This window comes from Drosophila pseudoobscura, chromosome 4 (assembly GCF_009870125.1).
Source record: "Drosophila pseudoobscura strain MV-25-SWS-2005 chromosome 4, UCI_Dpse_MV25, whole genome shotgun sequence".
Classification (NCBI taxonomy): Eukaryota; Metazoa; Arthropoda; class Insecta; order Diptera; family Drosophilidae; genus Drosophila; species Drosophila pseudoobscura.
Window position 1 is genome coordinate 11145434 of NC_046681.1, and position 19413 is coordinate 11164846.

Here is a 19413-nt window from a genome sequence, read left to right on the forward strand (position 1 = left end):
ACGATGTTTAAGGCTGGGGCTTTCTCCACTTATTGTATAACCTTTAAAAATCCCTTAAATATTCTTTCTATATTTAAAGAACATTTTAAATAAGATCTATTCATAGTCAAGGCTTTCCATCTATTAATATTCGCCTATTTGTGTATCTTCTTTGAATTATTTCCCCCACAAAACATTAACCTTAAGGTTTAATTTTACCTCCAGGTACAGCTTTAAGAACAGCCACCATTAGGCTGTCTATCGGCATAGTCAAGGCTTCTCTCTGTTTCAGTCGTGTTAATCAAACAGAAGACACGTTAAGAACACAGACTGAAATTCAGGGCAGAGCGAAGGAAAACAAACAGAACCCGAAAGCAAGAAAAAGCCGAAACGAGCCGCAAATGGGGCCTCTGTTGGGAATTATTGATTTTCTGCGACAAATTGCAAAGGGAGGGGCAGCGCTGCTCCTCTCTTTGGGGGGAAACCTATTTCGCCATAATGGAAATTTGAATTTCTAAAGGAAACTCTTGCATCTATTGGGGGCGGGGGGGCAGGCGCTGGTAGGATCTAGAGAGTTTCCGAGTGGAAAACACAGAGGAAACCCAACAATCTGTCAGTTGCCAAGTGGCCCGTCCGTTCGTAATAATTTGTATGACGCGTGTTCTGCTGTTGCTACTGCCGGCTTCTTATGCGTCATTCCGTCCAGAGAGCCTTTATCGCTTTGACGTACTTCCAAGGCTCAGTTCTGTTTGGTTGGGTTGGAGTGTTGCCCTCCCCATAGCGATAGGGATTGCAAGTGTGGGCTGAGAGACAGCTGCCCTCCGTTCTGATGTTTGTCTTAATGATAAATAATCAACTTGTTATTGCAATTATCGGAATGCATGTCCTCTGTCACTTGGCTGCCTCTGCCTCACAAATTGCATGTCTTTCAAGGTTAGCTCTTGTCGAAAAATCGCATTGTTGCAATTTCTTTCAATTATACCTGGTACTCAGAAGGGTTCCAGAGGGTATATTGTGTTTGTGGGGAGGTATGTGAAAAAAGAAGAAGAAGGAAGAGATGCTGACTCTTTTATCCCTGACTTCGCTATAGAAAATGTTCCCATAAGCGAAAGGACTCGTTATACTGAATTTAGATCAAGCTGAGAAAAAGTATTATCTATCTAAATAAATAATACAAATTATTAAAATGGCATACATTTTTGAACCGATTTCCTTATATTTCCCTATTAAAAAGTTTATTCTTTGGCTGAATAAATCCTGTGGATTAGTACAGGGTATCCCACAATCCACTACTGTGGGGATCCTCGACTTCTTGCTTCTTTTTGCTCTCTCCTCCTGCTTCTTTTTGCCTTCTTCCACGTGCCTTTTATTGTGCTTTTTGCCTTTAAGCGCAAGGGCAAGCCAAAACTATTGCGGGAACAACAAAAGCAAAAACCGCACACACACACACACACACACACACACACTATTTATTGTACTATATATAGAAACCAGAAACTGTTGTTGCTTATCGCGCGGAGGCGGGGTGTAATGGGGAATGGGGCGCGGTCGGTGGAGACATCTTCCCCCATTCCCAACCATTTTCTATTCATTCTCCACCCCCCCCCACTGACGTTTGTGAATTGTATTGCATGTTTTGTCGTTCTGTCGTTTGGTTTTCCATCTATTTATAGCAATGACATGTGGAAATGGTGAAATTTTCTGCACATAAGCCACCGAAACGTGACAACAGTAAACAAATGCAGTAGGGAGGGAATGGAAGGGAGAATGCGTCTTGCCAGAGATTGCTGGGGCCTCAATTAGCAGGTGATTATGAATATAACAGGCATTTCTACAGTGAAACGAGGCAATTTCAGAGACGGGGGAACCAAGATTTAACGTGTGGATTATGTCGATGGCAAGAAATGTTCGGTTTTTGGGCACATGAAAAGATTCATTTGATCAAATGCAATAAGTTATTTCATCAACCGAAAAACAAATGGCCAACAAATGATTCATTTTAATGATCATAAAAGCCTCTTCATAAGTCATTCCACATTCAATTGATCTCACTGCGCGAGTATGCGTGTATGTATGTAGTATTCACGAATTATGCGAATGTGCTTGAGAGAATATGGCACATTCAAAAACTGGCATAAAGCAGACGAACCCAGAAAAAACGGCAATCGCAAGACAGCCAAAAGAAAGAGTGAGTGGAAAATAATATGGAGGGGGGGCATCGGATCCACTGTGTGCACACACACACACATGCATGCGTACATATGTACATACACTGCCTTATCTCTATCTATCTTTGCATACCCTTGGATAGGAGTGGACTATATCAATGTTGTTCAGAAGTTTGTCATCCACCGAAGAGCGAGCAAATGCATGCAATTGGGTGTGTGTGTGTGTGTGTGTGAGAGATATGAGTGCGCCTTAACATTCTGTTAAAGGCACTGCTATTGAGGTACATTTTTAAGCGGTCTGTTAGGTAATGCATTTCTGTCTTCTTATTTGCGGTAAAGGGGTATTTTATAGTCGATAAATCACACTTAATGGTTTCATACTGTTTTTATACCCTTCCTCAGAGTATATTCCCATTTATCAGGTGTCTGCATTGAGTACACATTTACAATTTTCTACATTTAAAAGTAAAAGAATTGTGGCCTGTTTTTTTAATACATTTATTTAGGGTATGCAACACTTCGACTTTCGGAAACATTTTCTTGTTCCTAATTTTCGGCTGTGTACCGTGGGGGGAGGGGTGGGACGGGGCACAATATATACGATAAATTTCGTTCGTCCCAACATTTCTCCCATGTTTGATATGATTTCATTTCTGTGTGTTCCTTTTTCTTTATCAAGAATAAATAATAAGAGAAAATCAACAACTAAATTGTATAAAATACACACAGATTTCATTTGTATGGGTAGAAAATATCATTGAACTTTTTCAAGGACAGAACCAGAAAGAACAGGGAGAATCAAACCAGAACGGAAGCCAACAAGAGCACAGAATAAAGAGAAATCAAAATTTTGTGTGGTGGGATTTTTTTCAAAAGCGATTTTAACTGTTTTTTGTACTTGTTTTTCGATTGAAATTCTGGTTCCACGCCCTCTCTCCCTTTTCAATGGGAAGTCGATTACCATTGACGCAAATGAATGGCTAAGAGGGTTCGGTCTGGTGCGGTACCCTGATTTGATATATCTATACGACGAATCGCGTCAAATCGATTAGCAACCGAGCATTATTGCGATAAATACAATGACAGAATGCGACAAAAATGTGAGATAAAAGCGAAAAGGCACTTGCAAAATCAAATACGATTACTCCTACCCAGCAATCTCTGTTGAATAACCGATGATAAAAAGAATTAAACTCTTTCGACTGGAATAAAATGTAGACTGATTTGGTTTGCGGGCTGAAAGCGTATCTCCGGCTGACTTGTTGGCTCTCTTCTTTTTGAGATATGATAAATCTATTTGAAAAAGTATTCCCAAAGATTAGATAGATCTTTTCGTACGTGCCCGAATGACGTAGGTAGGCAATGAAAGTTGCCAAAAACAAGAAAGTAAATCAAAACCAAAAGGAGTGTCTTCGTGCAAAAGTAGATCTGGGGCAGGTCTGTCCTACTTCCTACTACTTTTTCTGCTGAAACTGGGTCAACTCTTACTGCTGTCCTACATTTGACTGTGAAATGCGGAAATTCCTGAGCTCCCGGGTCAATGAAAGTAAAAGGAGTTTCATTAATAACTAAATTTAAGCCACAATTTGAAATACTGAAGTATTTCCGATTTTGCACAGCACGCACACACACTAACGCAGCACACAACACTGCACTCATACACTCGAATGGCTTTAGGTGGGAAAAAATCACTAAATTTGACATTATTACTGCACAAAGCCCCAATAAAAATGTAATTTCCTTTTCAATATTAATTCACACACATTAATTCTCATAAATTATATGATAAATGCTGTATTTTTGGCCATAAATAACCAGAAATTAACAAAAGCCCACACACGTGCAAATTCGCACAAGCAGCGATATACATACATACATATACACTGATGCCTTGAGCATGTGTATTCGTATGCCTTCAGGCTTATCGTTTTGTAAATTCTCTTTTTAAAATTATAAAAATATATTTTTATGGTTTCTATTTTACACCCACACACGCACCCGCATGCATATACACTTACCACAATTGCCATACACATTTGAGTATAACTTTTGGAGCTTTTTCGTTGCTTTTTTGGGTGCACGAGAAAATTGAATTCACGCACACTCACACAGCACAATACACGGGCGTACACACTCAGGCAGAGACTATTCTCACAGACACACGAATTCCACGAATGCAATTGGCTTCTGTGTCTAGGCAGAATCCCAGATTTGATTGTATTTTTAAACTTTGTATTTCAGTTTACAAGTGTTTTATATTGAATGTAATTGGCAATTGATTGCTTTTGGGCGACATTAACACAGTATTCAGCTGCTGCCGTGGTCAAAAAGGGCTTAACCTCAAATTTCTTTGGTGGCACACAGACGTACACACACACACACACTCACGCACAGATGGGCGAGACACAGCGCGAGGCGAATATCAATTGGAGCAACAGACGTTGTTGGTGTGAAATCACTGAAGGCTAAAACGACAACCAATTCGATTTTCTGGCTAGGTCAAGCACTGGTATTACACAATTAATATAGATTTCGAAGGATTTTTAATTGAAGACTAACTAGAGTTGCTGTTGCTGATAGCGGCTATCGACTTATCGACTTATCGACTTATCGATAAAATATACCGTCCGACCCTCAGAAATATACCAAAATATACCGTCTGATTTGAAAAATATACCGTAAATATACTGACAAATTCAAGATCGAAAATTTCTATACTCTGCGTTTTTTAATAATTCTTTAAAAATATAATTTAATAACCAGATGAAATTGATGAAAATATTATAATATACTGATATACTTCATTTCAGCGTCAAAATATACAGAAAAGTTATTATATACAGTAAATGGTCACCGAGAATCGATAGTACGTACTATCGGTTGAATTCTGTTCACAGTCGATAGCTGGAATAAGGGTATTCAAAAAACTGACTGACTGAACTGGTATAGATTTATTCATATTTCATTCATATTGGTATTGGGTTTTTTATAGTGCTTAAAAAGTGCTTAAAAGTAGTCAATCTTGTAGAAAAAGTGATTAGTTAAAATTAGCATATCTGCAGAAAATTGATCTATCAATTTAATAAAATTATGTCTTGAGGTATGGAAGTCCGCGGTAATTCAAATTGTACCATAAGCAGTGTTGCGGGCAACATTAACTTGTTTTAGTCAAAATACAATACATGAAAGTACTTAAAAGTAGTTAATATTGTTGAATATGTATTCTTTAATGGGATAAAATTAAGTGGGCAAAGCTGAGCGATATATAGCTTAAAATGTCCGACGAAAGATAAATTTGGCAACACCCGCTGCACCACAAATGAGTCCCATTCCATATTTCAATGCTCACATACCCTACCCTGGCGGAAATGGATGTTATAGAACTGAGAAAATATTTGTCATCCCAGGCTCTAATGAATTGGCCTCTAAAATTCAATCTAAGACAAGGTCTTTATTAATTACGTTTGAAAGCAGCTTTGAAAACAGAATCTCTATATAATATTAACGAAATAGGGTATAAAAATGCCCATACTCTGGTTGACAAGAAATGAGTCTGAAAAAATCACCAACATTGACGTCATAACACTGCGGCTGTTTTTTTGTTAAACATTGTTGTTGAAACCGTGTTTTGGTCAAAATAAAATACATGCGAGTACTTAAAATTAGTTAATCTTGAACACTATTTATTTAGCAATCATATAAAATTATCTGGGCAAAGCTGGGAGATCTATATAGCTGGGAATATACGACGGAAGATCAAAAACGAGTATTTATTGGTGAATAACCGGTTGACAACAATGATTCCCGGCAAAAGTAATTTTCATACCCTAGGGAAAAGGATGTTATAGAATTCAGAAAATGTTTGACATTCCAGGCTCCGTAGGTATCAGGATCGAGATAAATACAAGATACTAATACATGAATATGTCTAAAACATATCGATTTGAGAAAATTCTTTATAAATTTCTTCTTATCTTCATATAAAAGTTAAGAAATAGGGTATACAAGTTGCGATCATTGTGTCTTAAAATACCAGCAACATTGCGACTGTTTTTTTGTTGAACTATTTTTTTTAAACCTTGTTTTAGTCAAAATGCAATAAAAGCAAGTGTTTAAAATAAACTAGTCAATTAGAAAATAGATTCACTAATCGGATAAAATTATGTGGGCATGGCTAAATGTTCTATATAGCTAGTAATATTTCACGGAAAATTAAAAACGAGGAATATTTAAAATATAACTTGAATTCCTCAGTATACTTACGGTATATTTTTTAAATGAGACGGTATGTTTCGGTATATTTCTGAGGGTCGGCCGGTAGTCCGCGGTCACACTGTCCATTGTTCAAGACGCAAAATTTTCCGCGAATTGGAAATATAAATATATTATTCACAATACAGCTTAGAGGGAATGTCCAAACGTAAAGCCGAGGATACAAACATCGAAATGGCATCAGGTCAAGAGAAAATCAGCCCCAAGGTACGAAAAAAAATACACTTTTTGCAAACAAAAGATTTGGGGCTTTATATTTTTCGGGTTTTTTTGTAGAACAATTTTAACATTGGCCTGGCAGAGCCACTGAAAGATTATCAGAAGCTGATCGAAACGAAGGTGCAAGTTGATGAAATTGTCGACGATGAAGTCATCAAGAATAATTTCGAAGGCATTGCAGCGGCGGCGCGTGGCGTCATTTGGCAGCTGCTATTTACCGGAGCTGATGGCGACGGCGGCGTCATCTCTGAGTCACAGCAGAAGGCTTCCGAACTGCTAGAGGAATACAAAGGTGATGCCACATTCTATGATCCATGGGAGTACAACAAATGGATTATCACGCTGCGGGACGAAGTGCTGAAGAAGGAACTCCTTGATTTTTGGCGAAACACAATCGTGAAGAAGCAGCTTGGACCGTGCTGGTCGCGCGACTGTGATCTGTTTGACAGTGACGATACGCCTCCAGTGGAGTTTTACGCCCACGCTGGATGCACGGCTCCGTTTGCCGCCAGTCTCAAGGTGCGAGCAGCCAACAATGAGCTGCGGGCATCAGAAGCCTCCGATGCAGAGTCATCCAGGGAAGCACCCGAGGGGGAGGAGAGATCTGCAGAGCGCAGTGCCGATGATGAGGCAGCCTTCACGGGTGTATTCGATGCTGTTATAACCCGGGATCAGCCGCTCAGCGAATACCGCGACCTCATGACGCGCTTTGTGCTGACCGATGTCATTGTACCCGATGAAATTCAGCAGGCCAGCGTCAAGAAGATCGCCAAAGCCGCCCAGGATGTCATCTGGCAGATTCTGTTCGAGGGCAAGCCCTCGCAAGAGGATCAAGACAAGGCGGCCGATCTGCTGCAGGAGTATAAAACCGATTCCGGCTTCTATGGCCCCTGGGACTACAACGAGTGGATTGTTAAGCTGCGCGATGAGGTCCTGGCCAAACAGCTGCTCGACTTTTGGCGAGAGAAGATCGTCAAGCTGGAGCTGGGTCCCTGCTGGTCCCGCGACTCGGATTTCTTTGAAAACGATGATGATGTACCCCTGGAGTTCTACAACAAAGCTGGCTGCAAGGCGCCCTTCAATCCACCAGCCGATACCTAGATGGACAGGAGCTCCTCCATTGAAGCCCCCACCACGTTGTTGCCTGCAGCTTTTCATACATTTTGTGGTTTATGGTTTCGTTAGTCTGTGGCGCACGAATAATTTTGGCAACTAATTAAATTAAATACATTTGATTATTTAAAATATTTATTATGAGATGCGTTGCGCGTTGAAAATCTCATTTAAATGTGAAAATAAGTTTAAAGTCGTATGCAAAAAGTGTTTCGAAAATTCCTCGAATATAAAAAGTGTCCTTCATATTTATTTAAAGAAGATTTTACATTGAAATTATAATGTTTTTGTATTTCATCTATTAATTAATGATGCAATTAAAAGATGTTTTACATTTATAAAAAAATATATTTTCTTTACTCGCTTTGAAATCAAATCGAAAGTCTCTTGGAGCGTGCAGGGGGATATGGAAAAACCCACAAGATAATTAAATCAATTCATTTCCATTGTCATTGTAAGACTGTTTTATTTGCATCGAAGGTACTGATAAGGCAAGAGCCTCCCCTCCGATCTTTTATTTGATGTCAATAGCAAAAGGTGCTCGCAGAGCTCTCAGGTTCTGAGAAGGCTATCAGGTTCTATAAGCTGTGATTCATGTGAAGTGAAATGCCAGCTTTTGCTATCAGTAGGAGACTGGCTTTTGCCCAGGGGATCGTTGGATTTTCCTACTACATAAACAAGCATAGTATAGGAACATCTGTAATCGCAAGCCTGTGAAAGGGATTTAGATTTGCCAGCATACTTATTTATTTGACTTTGTGAAATAATTGGTATTGATCGCAGAAGATTTTGGTAATTTTCTAGATTTGGTATAAAATTATATATAATTTATATTATATATATTTTTTATACAACTTTCGGAAACCTACAAATTTGTATTATATTCATTCGTTTTTTTTACCCAAGTTTTTTGCTTAATTTCAAAAATAACTTTCTTAATTTATTAGAATTATTATTTCGAAAAAATATTATTAGTAATAGATTTTGAAATAATTTTTGAATATTTAAATATGATTTTTCTCAATATCCAAAATTATAGACCTTAAGGATCTTAATTAAAGTATTAAAGCTATAGTCTTATTAAAGTAATATTGTTTTCTCGTTCTATTTTATAGACACTTCCATAATGCTCATTTCAGATTTTTGTGCTTTTATTTCAGCAATCATTTAAATCTTTTTCCCATATTTTTTTAAAATCCCTAAGCGTTTAACTCTTTTTTTTTTTTAAATATGGATAGAAATATAAGTAGATCCCTTCCTTCTTCTTTTTTTTTAGTTTTAAGCAAGTATTTTAATCTTTTTCCATTATTTTTGGTAAATCCTTCGGGCTTTTTGGATTGAAATCCCTTTCTGCAATTTATATAAGTTTTAAGAACCCGAAACTCAATTGCTTGAATAGTTTTTTTTCATTTCCTTTTATGCTTAAAATATATTTTATTTGGGCTTTGGGAAAACATTTGATTTACAAATATATTGGATTAAAACTAAAATTAAACACGAAATACAAATATATATTTTGCAACTAAACTTTAAAATGCCGAACACAAACAATAAACTAAATCAATTCGAAATTTTCACTTTCACTGACTAGAGAACATTTCTTTTCTTTTTTTTTTGGTTGGTGTGGGGTTTTTCTATGTATAAAACTCTCAACTAGAAATCGAAATACGAATAAACATTAAATCTTAAAGGGAAAAACTCAACATTTGAACAAAAATCAACGAAACGAAACGAAACTATAAATTTGCGTCCTTTCAATCCTAGCGATTAATTTTGTTTTAGAATAATTATTATGGAGAGGTGGATGGGCGCCGCCTACTCGGCGTAAAGCAAGCGGGAACGTGATTTGCGCAGGGTACGGGATCCGGTACTGCCGCCGCCACCAATGCCACTGTCACCGCCGTCGCTATCGCCGCACTGCCACGACTTGGTCTTGGCCCGAAAGTGGCGGAATTCCTCGTTGTAGGCGGGCGCCAGCATGGGCACATAGCTGCGGGGTTCGCAGAGATTCGCATGGAGATTGAAGAACTCCTTGTAGCCGTTGTGCAGCAGATACAGCTCCGGATAGTCCAGGGCCGGATAGTTGTGCGTGTGCTGGCTGCGATCGTTGCTGCGCAGGAAGCGCAACAGCTTCGGTCCACGCTCCGACGAGAACTCACAGTGAAAGATGTAGATGTAGCGCTGTCCTGGCACAGGCTTCAATGCGGCAGCCGGAAAGGCCTCCTTGATGAGGGCCCGAGTGTACAGATTCTGGGCGCCGCGTATGTGCCCGCCCTCGTACTCGTACGGATAGCGACAGTCGATGATCTGGTAGCAGTCTTTGCCCAGCTGCTCGCCGAAATCCCCATTGATCAGGCGCGCCAGGGTATCACACGAAATGGTCTTCAAGTCCCTATGACGGGTACCAGCGATCAGGCAGGGCAGGGCACATGGTTTGCTCAGATCCCCAATCAATTCGGGCTCGTCGCCCAGGGCTGTGAGAATGTCGGCATCGTTCATGGACACGGACTTGCGCAGCAGCATGCGGGTGGCGCTAGGTGACGTCTTGTGGCTAAGCACAGACACGCTGCTACCATTGGAGTCCTCTTCCGCCGGGTCACTGGGCAGCATGCTCAGGCAGCGACGTGCCGAGCGCGCCTTTGGTTCGCTGCTGCTCTCCGAGATGTGGTCCGTCTTCAGCTGGCCAGTAATCAGTTGCTCCAGATCGTCGGGCAAACCCACAGGCAAATCATGGCCAACAGCATCTCTCTGGTCCAATTCGAACATGTGCAGGTACTCGTCGTCCAGGGAGTTGCCCGAATCGTAGCTAGAGGCTATGCTATTGATGCTATTGAAGGTTCGTAGGGTGTTGGTGGACTTGGGTGTGCCACCGGCGCACTCATTCAGACGGGCGCCGCGCATATTGTACGACAGCTCGGTGATCGGCGACAGTGCGGTGGCCGAATTGGCGGGAATGTGCCGCTTGAGCATGCGCTGCAGTGGCGTCTCCAGCAGCCCCTTGCGACGTTTCGCCATATTATTGGTCGGAATATTCTCCTGATTCTCCAAATCGAAGCTAAAACCATCATCTTGTTCCTCATCATCGAGCATCAGCCGCTTGCAGGCCATAATTCACAGACAGCTGCTGTGAGAATTCTGCGATTAACCGATCAGCTGGCGATCTGCACTTTCACTTGATCAATACTCACACTGATTTTCCTAAATTAGCTTTGGATTATTTTAAATGCGTGAAAAGCGTGCTCTGGGTGCAATTCTCTGGCCTTCCTTTTAGTCTGTCTTTTCCTTTTCGCTTTTCGCGGCAAAACCTTTTGGCGCCTTTCACCGATTCCCCATCCCTTTCTAGTTCGAGTCACCGGCATAATATCAGGTAGGTAAACATTGCAGAATTCTAGAGATGAGCTCTAGCCGATAAACAGTGTGGTGAATTCACGCTATTTAAATTTGAATTTAAAATTATGGAGGATTTATACTTGAATTTTTCAACAATATTTTAGAATATAAAAATTGAGTGAATATACTTAGGTGAAATATTTGCTAAGACTGAAAAATATTCGTTTAAACTGTGCCAGTGACTACTATTAATTAATCAGCCGATAAAAGATCACTCTGGCTGTTTTTTTACAATTTACTTGCATTTTATTCGTGATTTCAATAAGAAATATTTATTCAGTTAAATATTTAACAGAAAATATACATTTACATTTAAAATTGCGGGTTTTTGAACCAATTTTTTAGACAGTTTGCAGGAAGACCACTCTTTAAAGACGCTTAGACAGATAAATAGATGATTCAACGGGTTTCCCGCCAACTTTAAGTGAACAAATGAATCACCATACCACCATAAATAACATTCAAGGTATTAATCTCCGTCATGTTCGCCGGCTCCGGCACTGACATGCTCCAGAAACACCAAGATCAGTGCTGTTACCAGTATTTGCTCGGAATAAGAGAGGCCCCAAGAGAGACACAGACAAACACACGCACGTTGGACACGCATTTTAACACACAGCTCAGAGCAAAATACTCGCCTGACAGACTGTCAATTTAATCGGCCACTCTTTAGCCTCAACTGTCAGTTAAGTTAAAGCGCCGCTTTTATCGGTGTGTTGCCCCGATCTTTAGCCCGACTGTCATTACCAAATTCAACTTAAGTGCTGTCAAAAGATAATTACCGTTTCGGTTTTGATTTTAGCTTAACTTTTTTTGTTTATTTTGTTTTTCCCTGGCCACAGACAACTAAATGACGCAGACTTCGCACCAGCAGCAGCAAAAGCAGCAACAGCAGCAGCTCTAAAAGGCTTAAACCAGTTTTTTGCGTCTGTCTGGCTTGCTGTGATTCAATAAGCCCACTAAATTCGTTGATTAATTGCATTATTTGGTTGTGCCTCTGCGAAACAACTAAATTCAATTTGAAATTTCAAATCACAGAAATTCACCACGTACCCGATCAGCTGTGAACGCTTTTTAGGATCAATTGGCAGCCCCCCAAAAAACGGAATGCTGCAAGACAACAAAAAGTAGAACAAAAAAAGTGTGTGCGTGCGGTTCTGTTGAAAATATCAAATTAAAAGTGTGATAAATGCGTAAATAGATGTACTAAGTGCGGGGGAAATCTGGAGGCTGCGCTATGCAGATTGTTTTCTGTGTTTCGTTGCCCTGGCAGGTATGTATGGCTGGTTTTGGGAAATGTTTGCATCGCGTAGGCGAAAAGACGCTCCAAAGACGCTTTCCATATTTAAGCCATCTCCGTTTGTTCGCCCCTCCCCTCACAAATTATCTTCACAAAATCTATGAACCTTTGCATTTGCATGTTTCATTGCATTCAATTTAAAAAAAAAACAAATTATTTTCAGCGAAACTCAAGTCGAGCAGCTTTGGGGTTATGTCTGTTGTTTATTTTTTCTCAGGCCTAGTCGGCCTGTGGAATCAAGAGTCTAGATGATAGATCATTTCTAAGTCCTAACACGTTTCTTGCCATTTTTAAATAATATCTTTGAGGCCAAACATCCCTACACCCTGGTAGGGTGTGATTTCCGCCCAAAATCCGCCAAAATAGCAACATTTATAAATAATTTTATAAGTGAAAACCGAAAACTAAGCTTTCTACAGACATCAGAGCTCTAACAACATATAATTAGTTTATACATTTTCCTTTTGATTGATAAAAGGCCTCGATTTTTGTTGTATTGGTTGCTTCTGTTTAAATTTCTACATTTTCCATTTCACATTTCTCTTTTCTTTTCTCTTTTATTTTTAGGGGCTGCCAATTGATGGCAAATGCTTTCACAGCTGATCAGGTGCGTGGCGAATTTCTGTGATTTGAATATTTGAATGGTAAAACTACCATTGGAACATTTAAGAGCCCAGTCTGTTATTCAGGTTAGTTTTTTGTATTTCAACCATTCGTGATTTTTCCCAGCCATTAAGTGAGCCATAAAATTGGCATTTAAACCGAAATCAACAAACATTTCAATGATCAATACACATCTAGTTTAATTTCACACTCCTGCCACTTATTTAACAAACACATTTACGCACATAAGTATACGTATACGTATGGTATGTACGAGGGTACACCACACATTTCAGTTTGATATCGAATACTCGGCCGGCAAACATGGCGTGTTAGCAACGCTTAACAGCATCCAAAATTGACAGGTAACTTAAAATATATTACATTTGCGGGGCCGTTCAGCATGCCTGTCTGCCACGATTAGTGGCAAGCAGCCAGCAGGCCAGCAGGCCAACAAGGCACAAGGCACACCGCTCCAAAGAGGCAGCTCCAAAACAGGCAAACACTAGGCAGGCATCCGAGCACAGGCCAGGCATCGGCGGAGGCATCCACCAAGGCTCTCTCCTTTAAAAACCCAACTTCATTTGGTGAATGGGGCGAAGACGTGCAATGCGGCGCGACGTGTACAATTATTAATTTGATACGATATAATTGACATGTTGCCGATGCCAAAAAGGAAGCACTAACATGCAGACAACAACAGCAACAACAACAGCAAGGTGAAACGTAGTAACTTGGCCAACAAGCTAAGCCAGAGCGACGCATATTAACGCCATGGTTTTAGAGACAAGGACCGGCTTGCCTTAGAGATGGACCAACGAAGGCGGAGTTTTTGGAATCACGAAGGAGCTATTGGACCTCCTGGATATAATGGATTGGAGATATAAGTTACGAAAAGATTTCTTTGTTATATCTGTTCTATCTCTGTATGGGCTTGTGGCTCTAAAGCTTTCTATGGAAACAGAGACTCTTAAGCTTGGCTTTGCAAGCACCAAAAAGCTCTTCTCTGTCTCTATGGCCTGATATTTTAGTCATATCGGTGCGAGCGAGAGAGGCGAGTGAGCCGAGGGTTATCGCCCGAGTGTAGCGAGTACGCCTGGGGCTTGTCCCGAGTAACGTGTAATATTAAATCTAAGCGGATTCCGGAAGGAGCTATTGTTCCTCCTGGATATAATGGATTGGAGATATAAGTTACGAAAAGATTTCCTTGTTAGATCTGTTCTATCTCTGTATGGGCTTGTGGCTCTAAAGCTTTTAAAAGATACTCTTAAGCTTGGCTTTGCAAGCACCAAAAAGCTCTTCTCTGTCTCTATCGTCTGATATTTTACTCATAACGGAGTGAGCGAGAGAGGCGAGTGAGCCGAGGGTTATCGCCCGAGTGTAGCGAGTACGCCTGGGGCTTGTCCCGAGTAACGTGTAATATTAAATCTAAGCGGATTCCGGATGAGCTTCTTAAAGAACCTATATTATTTCCCCTGATCTTTCGCAGTCTCTTTCGAACTCCTTCCACTTGGACCCAAGTATCACCAACAAGTTCATCTCTAGCATTTCATTTTCTCCCCGTGTCTGTCCCTCTGTCCCTGGCTCTTTTCGTGGACGTCCTTCTGCGGCTGGTCTTCTTGGCAGGCAGGCGTGTAAATTGTTTTTACTTAATCGTTGCGGACACAAACGCACATGTTGTTTGGCCACAACAACAACAACAACAAGAAGGCAACGAAAATTTACAACAAAAGAAACAACAAAAAGCTACAACAAGCACCATTACTGGTTACTGGTTACTGCTTTGCCTCTTGTGGCGATCTCCTTTGATATCTGGTGGCTAGGCCTGGCCTGGCCTGGCTTGGGTCTGTGGCGCGCTTTTGGTAATTGCACTTCGTCCACTGCTTCTGTGTTACCACAGACACAGCCACGGCCACCGTCCAGCGAGAGAGAGAGAGAGAGAGAGACCCCTTTCGGAGACCCCACGTCCACGAGGTGCCCCTTCTCGCGGCCAGTTTTGTGTGTGGAAAATTGTTATTTGCTGCCGCTGCTGGTAGCAGCTTGTCTTGCCTGTTTGTTGTAGCTGCCACGGAATCGTTGGCCAACATCCAGTCGGTCAGACATGCAAATTTTCTCTGCTCTGTTGTTGCCGTGTGTCTAATGTTAGTTGTTTGTTAGTTTTTTATGCAAATTTTCTTGTTTCATTTGACAAATTGTCTGTTCGACTTAATGATGGAACGTAGGCTGTGAACGATGACCAAACACTGCAGATCCCGAGTATGTGTTATGAACTTATGCCAGCAGTTGATTATACTCGTACTCTCATATGATCTAAGACCATAACCATACTGGTTGTTGGAAAGTGACCCAAAGTGGCATGACTGGAGCTTTTTAGGGGGTTCATAGCATGATATATTATACGGTTCTCAATAGATTTGATAACACTATACAACACCACATTTCCGCTGTGCACTAAACCGAGTTTTTTTGATAGATTTTGTGTAAATTTATTTTTTTTTTGGGTAAATTGCGGCAATAAAAGGTTTGGTCAAACGGATATATCTTAGCTGTTTATCCATAGATTTTTACGAATGATACCTAAACAGACGCCTAATTTATGTACCTATGCATGATATATACGAAAGCACGCGACAAAATTCGTTTTGAATTATCTCGAGTTTTCAAAGTCAACATTTTGGAAGAATAATACCGCAAAAAATGATCTATTTGGGTTTTGAAAGTTTTATATTTCCCAGAGCTAAGCCTAAGCTGCTAAGTGTTTGTGTACAGTTAAGAGCTGCATTTATCATCTTTTAAAAATTGCAAAATTAGAAATAAAACCAGGGTAAGATACTTAAGATAAGTGGTAAAAGTATAACCCCTAAAAAAGTCAAAGAAGCCAGACTTTACAAATTTTAAAAAAATTATCGCAAAATATTTTTAAGGAACCAATCTATCAGAAAAAATTTAAATTTTGTTGCCTAGTGTAATCAATTGGTTGATGTTGTATTTAAATACATTTTATATACAATTTATTCTAGAATTTTAATAGATTTGATACGTATTATAATATAGTCTTAAATGCTGAAATCGGAATAATTTGTAACAAAAGAATAGTCGAAATCCGTGGCTCCACTGACATGTAGCGCCCTTGAATGGACAGCCTCATAAATATTGTAATCCGATCTGGAAATCGATGTTTCTTCGTAGGTGGAACCAATGCTGGTTGAAAAAGATTCGATCTTTGAGAATCAGCACCTTTCTTTCTTTTAGGCTAAGACTGGATCAGGGAAACCTTTTGGAGTTCTTCTTTAATGGTACTTATATAATAAAATTAAATTAATTATATTAATAAAAACCATAAATACTTAAAAGTAACGTCAATAATCCATCAGTAGTCATCAAGGATGCCAAAAAGAATCCAAAGTGAAAAAGGCTCTCTTCGAGGTCGATATTTTGATCATATCTAGAGCTGCTGAAGTCCTATCCAGCTGTAATTTTCAGAGTAGAACTCATCTAACTATTTATAAACAACACTATTATATCCTACCATAAATTAATATCCTAACGATCCCATGGGATATAATTATGCAGCAGTTTTTTTTTGCATTTGCCTGCCTGCCAGCCCCCATCAACACTCGAAACACCTTTCCCTCTGAAGGGTTTCCCACCTTATCTCTCGTGTTTATGTCCCATTTATCCACTCTCACACCTTTGGGCTGTGGCTTCGAGGCCCCCTTATTTTCCTGTTTGGAATTGCCGCACCACCACAGCACAACGGAGCACGGCAGTCAATCAATTATAGTCATAAGAGCAAATGGAAATGGAAAACCATTAAAATCTTATCGTGCCAGCCTTTAACGGGGCAGATGGATGGATGGATGGATGGTCTCCGAATGCATGGTATACCTATAATTATGGGCCATATCAAAGAATGATTAGCAGAGCCGCCAAAGCGATATCATGCGATGGTGTTTGCCGATTCGCCATGGAGATCGTTCGCTCCGAATGGTGGAAGAAACATGACAAATTGCGAGAAGAAGAAGTTGATGGTCCGGTTGCAACTGATTATAGACTTTAAGGTGTAACTTGGCGGCGGGGAGAGAGCCCAATGCATAATACTAATTTCATTTTAAACGAAGCAGCAGCACACTGTGGCAGCTATGCATATAATTTAGGTAATTGCATAGGAGATGCCATCCCCCATTGATGATGTTATCATGGGACTCGGAGTCGGTCTCGGACTCGGAGTCCGGTATTCGTATGCACTTATACTTAGTTGCTGTCTTATCAAACAATTTCCTTCTGTGGCGGCAGCAGCAGCTGCTGCTCTCGACGCGTCTTGTTCCCCTTAATTATAATGTATCGGTTAATGGGGCCCACACTTTGCCGCTGGCCCAGCCACAGAGAAATGGTGGAATTATTAATCCACTGATAAAACAATTTACTCTTCCTCCATCTCCAACTCCATCTCTCGCTCATTCGTTTGTAAATTATGGTTACAAAATTTTATGAAGCCATTTATATCACTCACCAAGATGTGTGCCGCCTATAGCATGTAATATAATCAATGGCCTGCATCCACATCCACATCCACTCTTTTACTCCTTTACTCTTCCATTCTCATACAATATTTTCGCATAGCGTACCTCCCTTTCAGTACTTGTTTTCAATTTTGTTTTAAACCAAAAAAAAAAAAACACAACAACAAGCGAAATCGTGTCCGAGGGTAAACATGTACGAGTAGTTATGTAATTACTGTTTACTCGCTGCCCCATGCCTCATGCCCCATGCCCCAAGAAATGAAATAATTATACAAATTATTCAGTTAGTTTTCGAGCGAAAAAGTGGCTCTCGTGGCCCCGTCACAGCGTCGTTAAATGAAGTTCTTTTTGATCGAACAATGCAAATTATATTTCTAAAATTAAATGCCCTTTCGACAGGGCCTGGCAAATGGGTCGTACTTTTGTTTTAAATAATAGGTAATTTTACATACTCGCTTTTTTATTGTATTAAAAATGATATAATAGTACATTTTATGGTGATTGGTTTTCAAGGCAAACTTAAGGGTTTTCTAAGTTCTGATAAAGGATTCTAGATAGTTATGAAGTGAGCTTGGGAAATGTTTTTTAAATGGGTCTTACACGAGTTGAATATTTTGATACTGATTTAGGTTCAGATTCAGACATAGAAGACATCATATATAAGGCAAAGTAGATAGTCTGAAAGGTTTGTTCTATAAACTCTGGACGTGTAACATATGTATATTCCTTGCTATCTATTTTAGTGCCAGCCAAGGTCAAGAAGCTCCTATAATTCTTATAAATATCATACATAATACACCTCTTCCCTGCTTTTGCTCTACAGCTCTTCTATGTTAGGTTTTTTATAAGACTATAGCTAGTTTCGTTTCTACGAAAACCCCTTGACAGACTTTCTACGTCTAAACAAATTCTTGAATTTTTAATATTTTATTTATTTATATTGAATTATTAAATTATTTGATTAAAGTTAAAAAAAATATATATTTTTTTTTTATTAATTTTTGTCTTTTTTGGGTTAGGCTTTAATTTAAAGACTGCAAAGGATGCTTGGTTTAAATCATTCAATGCCCAATAAAAAATTCAATATATTTATTCATTGATTATATAATTTTTTTGTATTATATATTAATTATATTATTTATTTTTCATTATTAGTTATTTATTATTATTTACTTTTCATTATTAGTAATTATTTATTTATTATTATTTATCTGTTTATTATTCTTTATTTATTTAATTTTATTTACTTATTTACTTATTTTATTATTTATTATAATATTTGATGGTACAAAAATGTTGCAATCGAATGAAAATTATTTGAATCTTTGTACACCTGTTTTTTATACAATTTTGAAGCCTTTCCAAAACTATCTAAAAAATATCCTCCTACTTAATCTTTATAAAAATGTATGCATTAAATTTTAAACTTTTTTAAAGAAATACCCATACAAATATTTTCTTAAGCCATTTTATGACAGACTCCACGCCACTGGGGAATCGTTCTTACGGCTCATAAATTGCTTATGAAATTTCGAGTTGATTAAAATGTATCTTTTCAATTTCATCGCCTGCATCCGATTACCCCTTCTAATTAGTCTGCCACATACTGATGCGCCTTTAACACGCTTTGCGACTTTGTATTAAAAGTTAAGCGCATTAATCAAATATCATGTTGAGGGCTTATAAAGATGTTTTCATGAATAAATTTCATACAATGTTTTTTTTACAACATTACGGGTGAGTATTCAGTGGATTCTCTATGGGGGCTGGGGAGGGGGGGTACCCATTCCACTTACATATATTATGGTAAATGATTAGGTTGAAAGAAAAATGACTGAAAAGAAAA

General features: G+C 39.2%; 2 protein-coding genes across 4 annotated transcripts; one reads left to right on the plus strand and one right to left on the minus strand.

The window, feature by feature from the left end:
- Positions 1-6456: 6456 nt before the first annotated feature.
- Positions 6457-8014, plus strand: EndoGI (Endonuclease G inhibitor). The gene is made up of 2 exons (XM_001357348.3): positions 6457-6626; positions 6696-8014. Exons 1-2 carry the CDS (start codon positions 6558-6560, stop codon positions 7737-7739), a joined length of 1113 nt encoding a protein of 370 aa, XP_001357384.1. The 5' UTR covers positions 6457-6557; the 3' UTR covers positions 7740-8014.
- Positions 8015-9229: 1215 nt separating this feature from the next.
- Positions 9230-11255, minus strand: twe (twine). 3 transcript variants are annotated; one of them, XM_001357347.4, is made up of 2 exons: positions 10940-11255; positions 9230-10872 (listed from the first exon to the last, which is right to left on the minus strand). In XM_001357347.4, exon 2 carries the CDS (start codon positions 10857-10859, stop codon positions 9567-9569), a length of 1293 nt encoding a protein of 430 aa, XP_001357383.3. In that variant the 5' UTR covers positions 10860-10872; positions 10940-11255; the 3' UTR covers positions 9230-9566. The 3 variants fall into 3 exon arrangements, with proteins under 3 accessions (XP_001357383.3, XP_015035459.2, XP_015035460.2); XM_015179973.2 differs by having other exon boundaries at positions 9230-10875; XM_015179974.2 differs by having other exon boundaries at positions 9230-10886; positions 10940-11254.
- Between the last annotated feature and the right edge of the window lie 8158 nt (positions 11256-19413).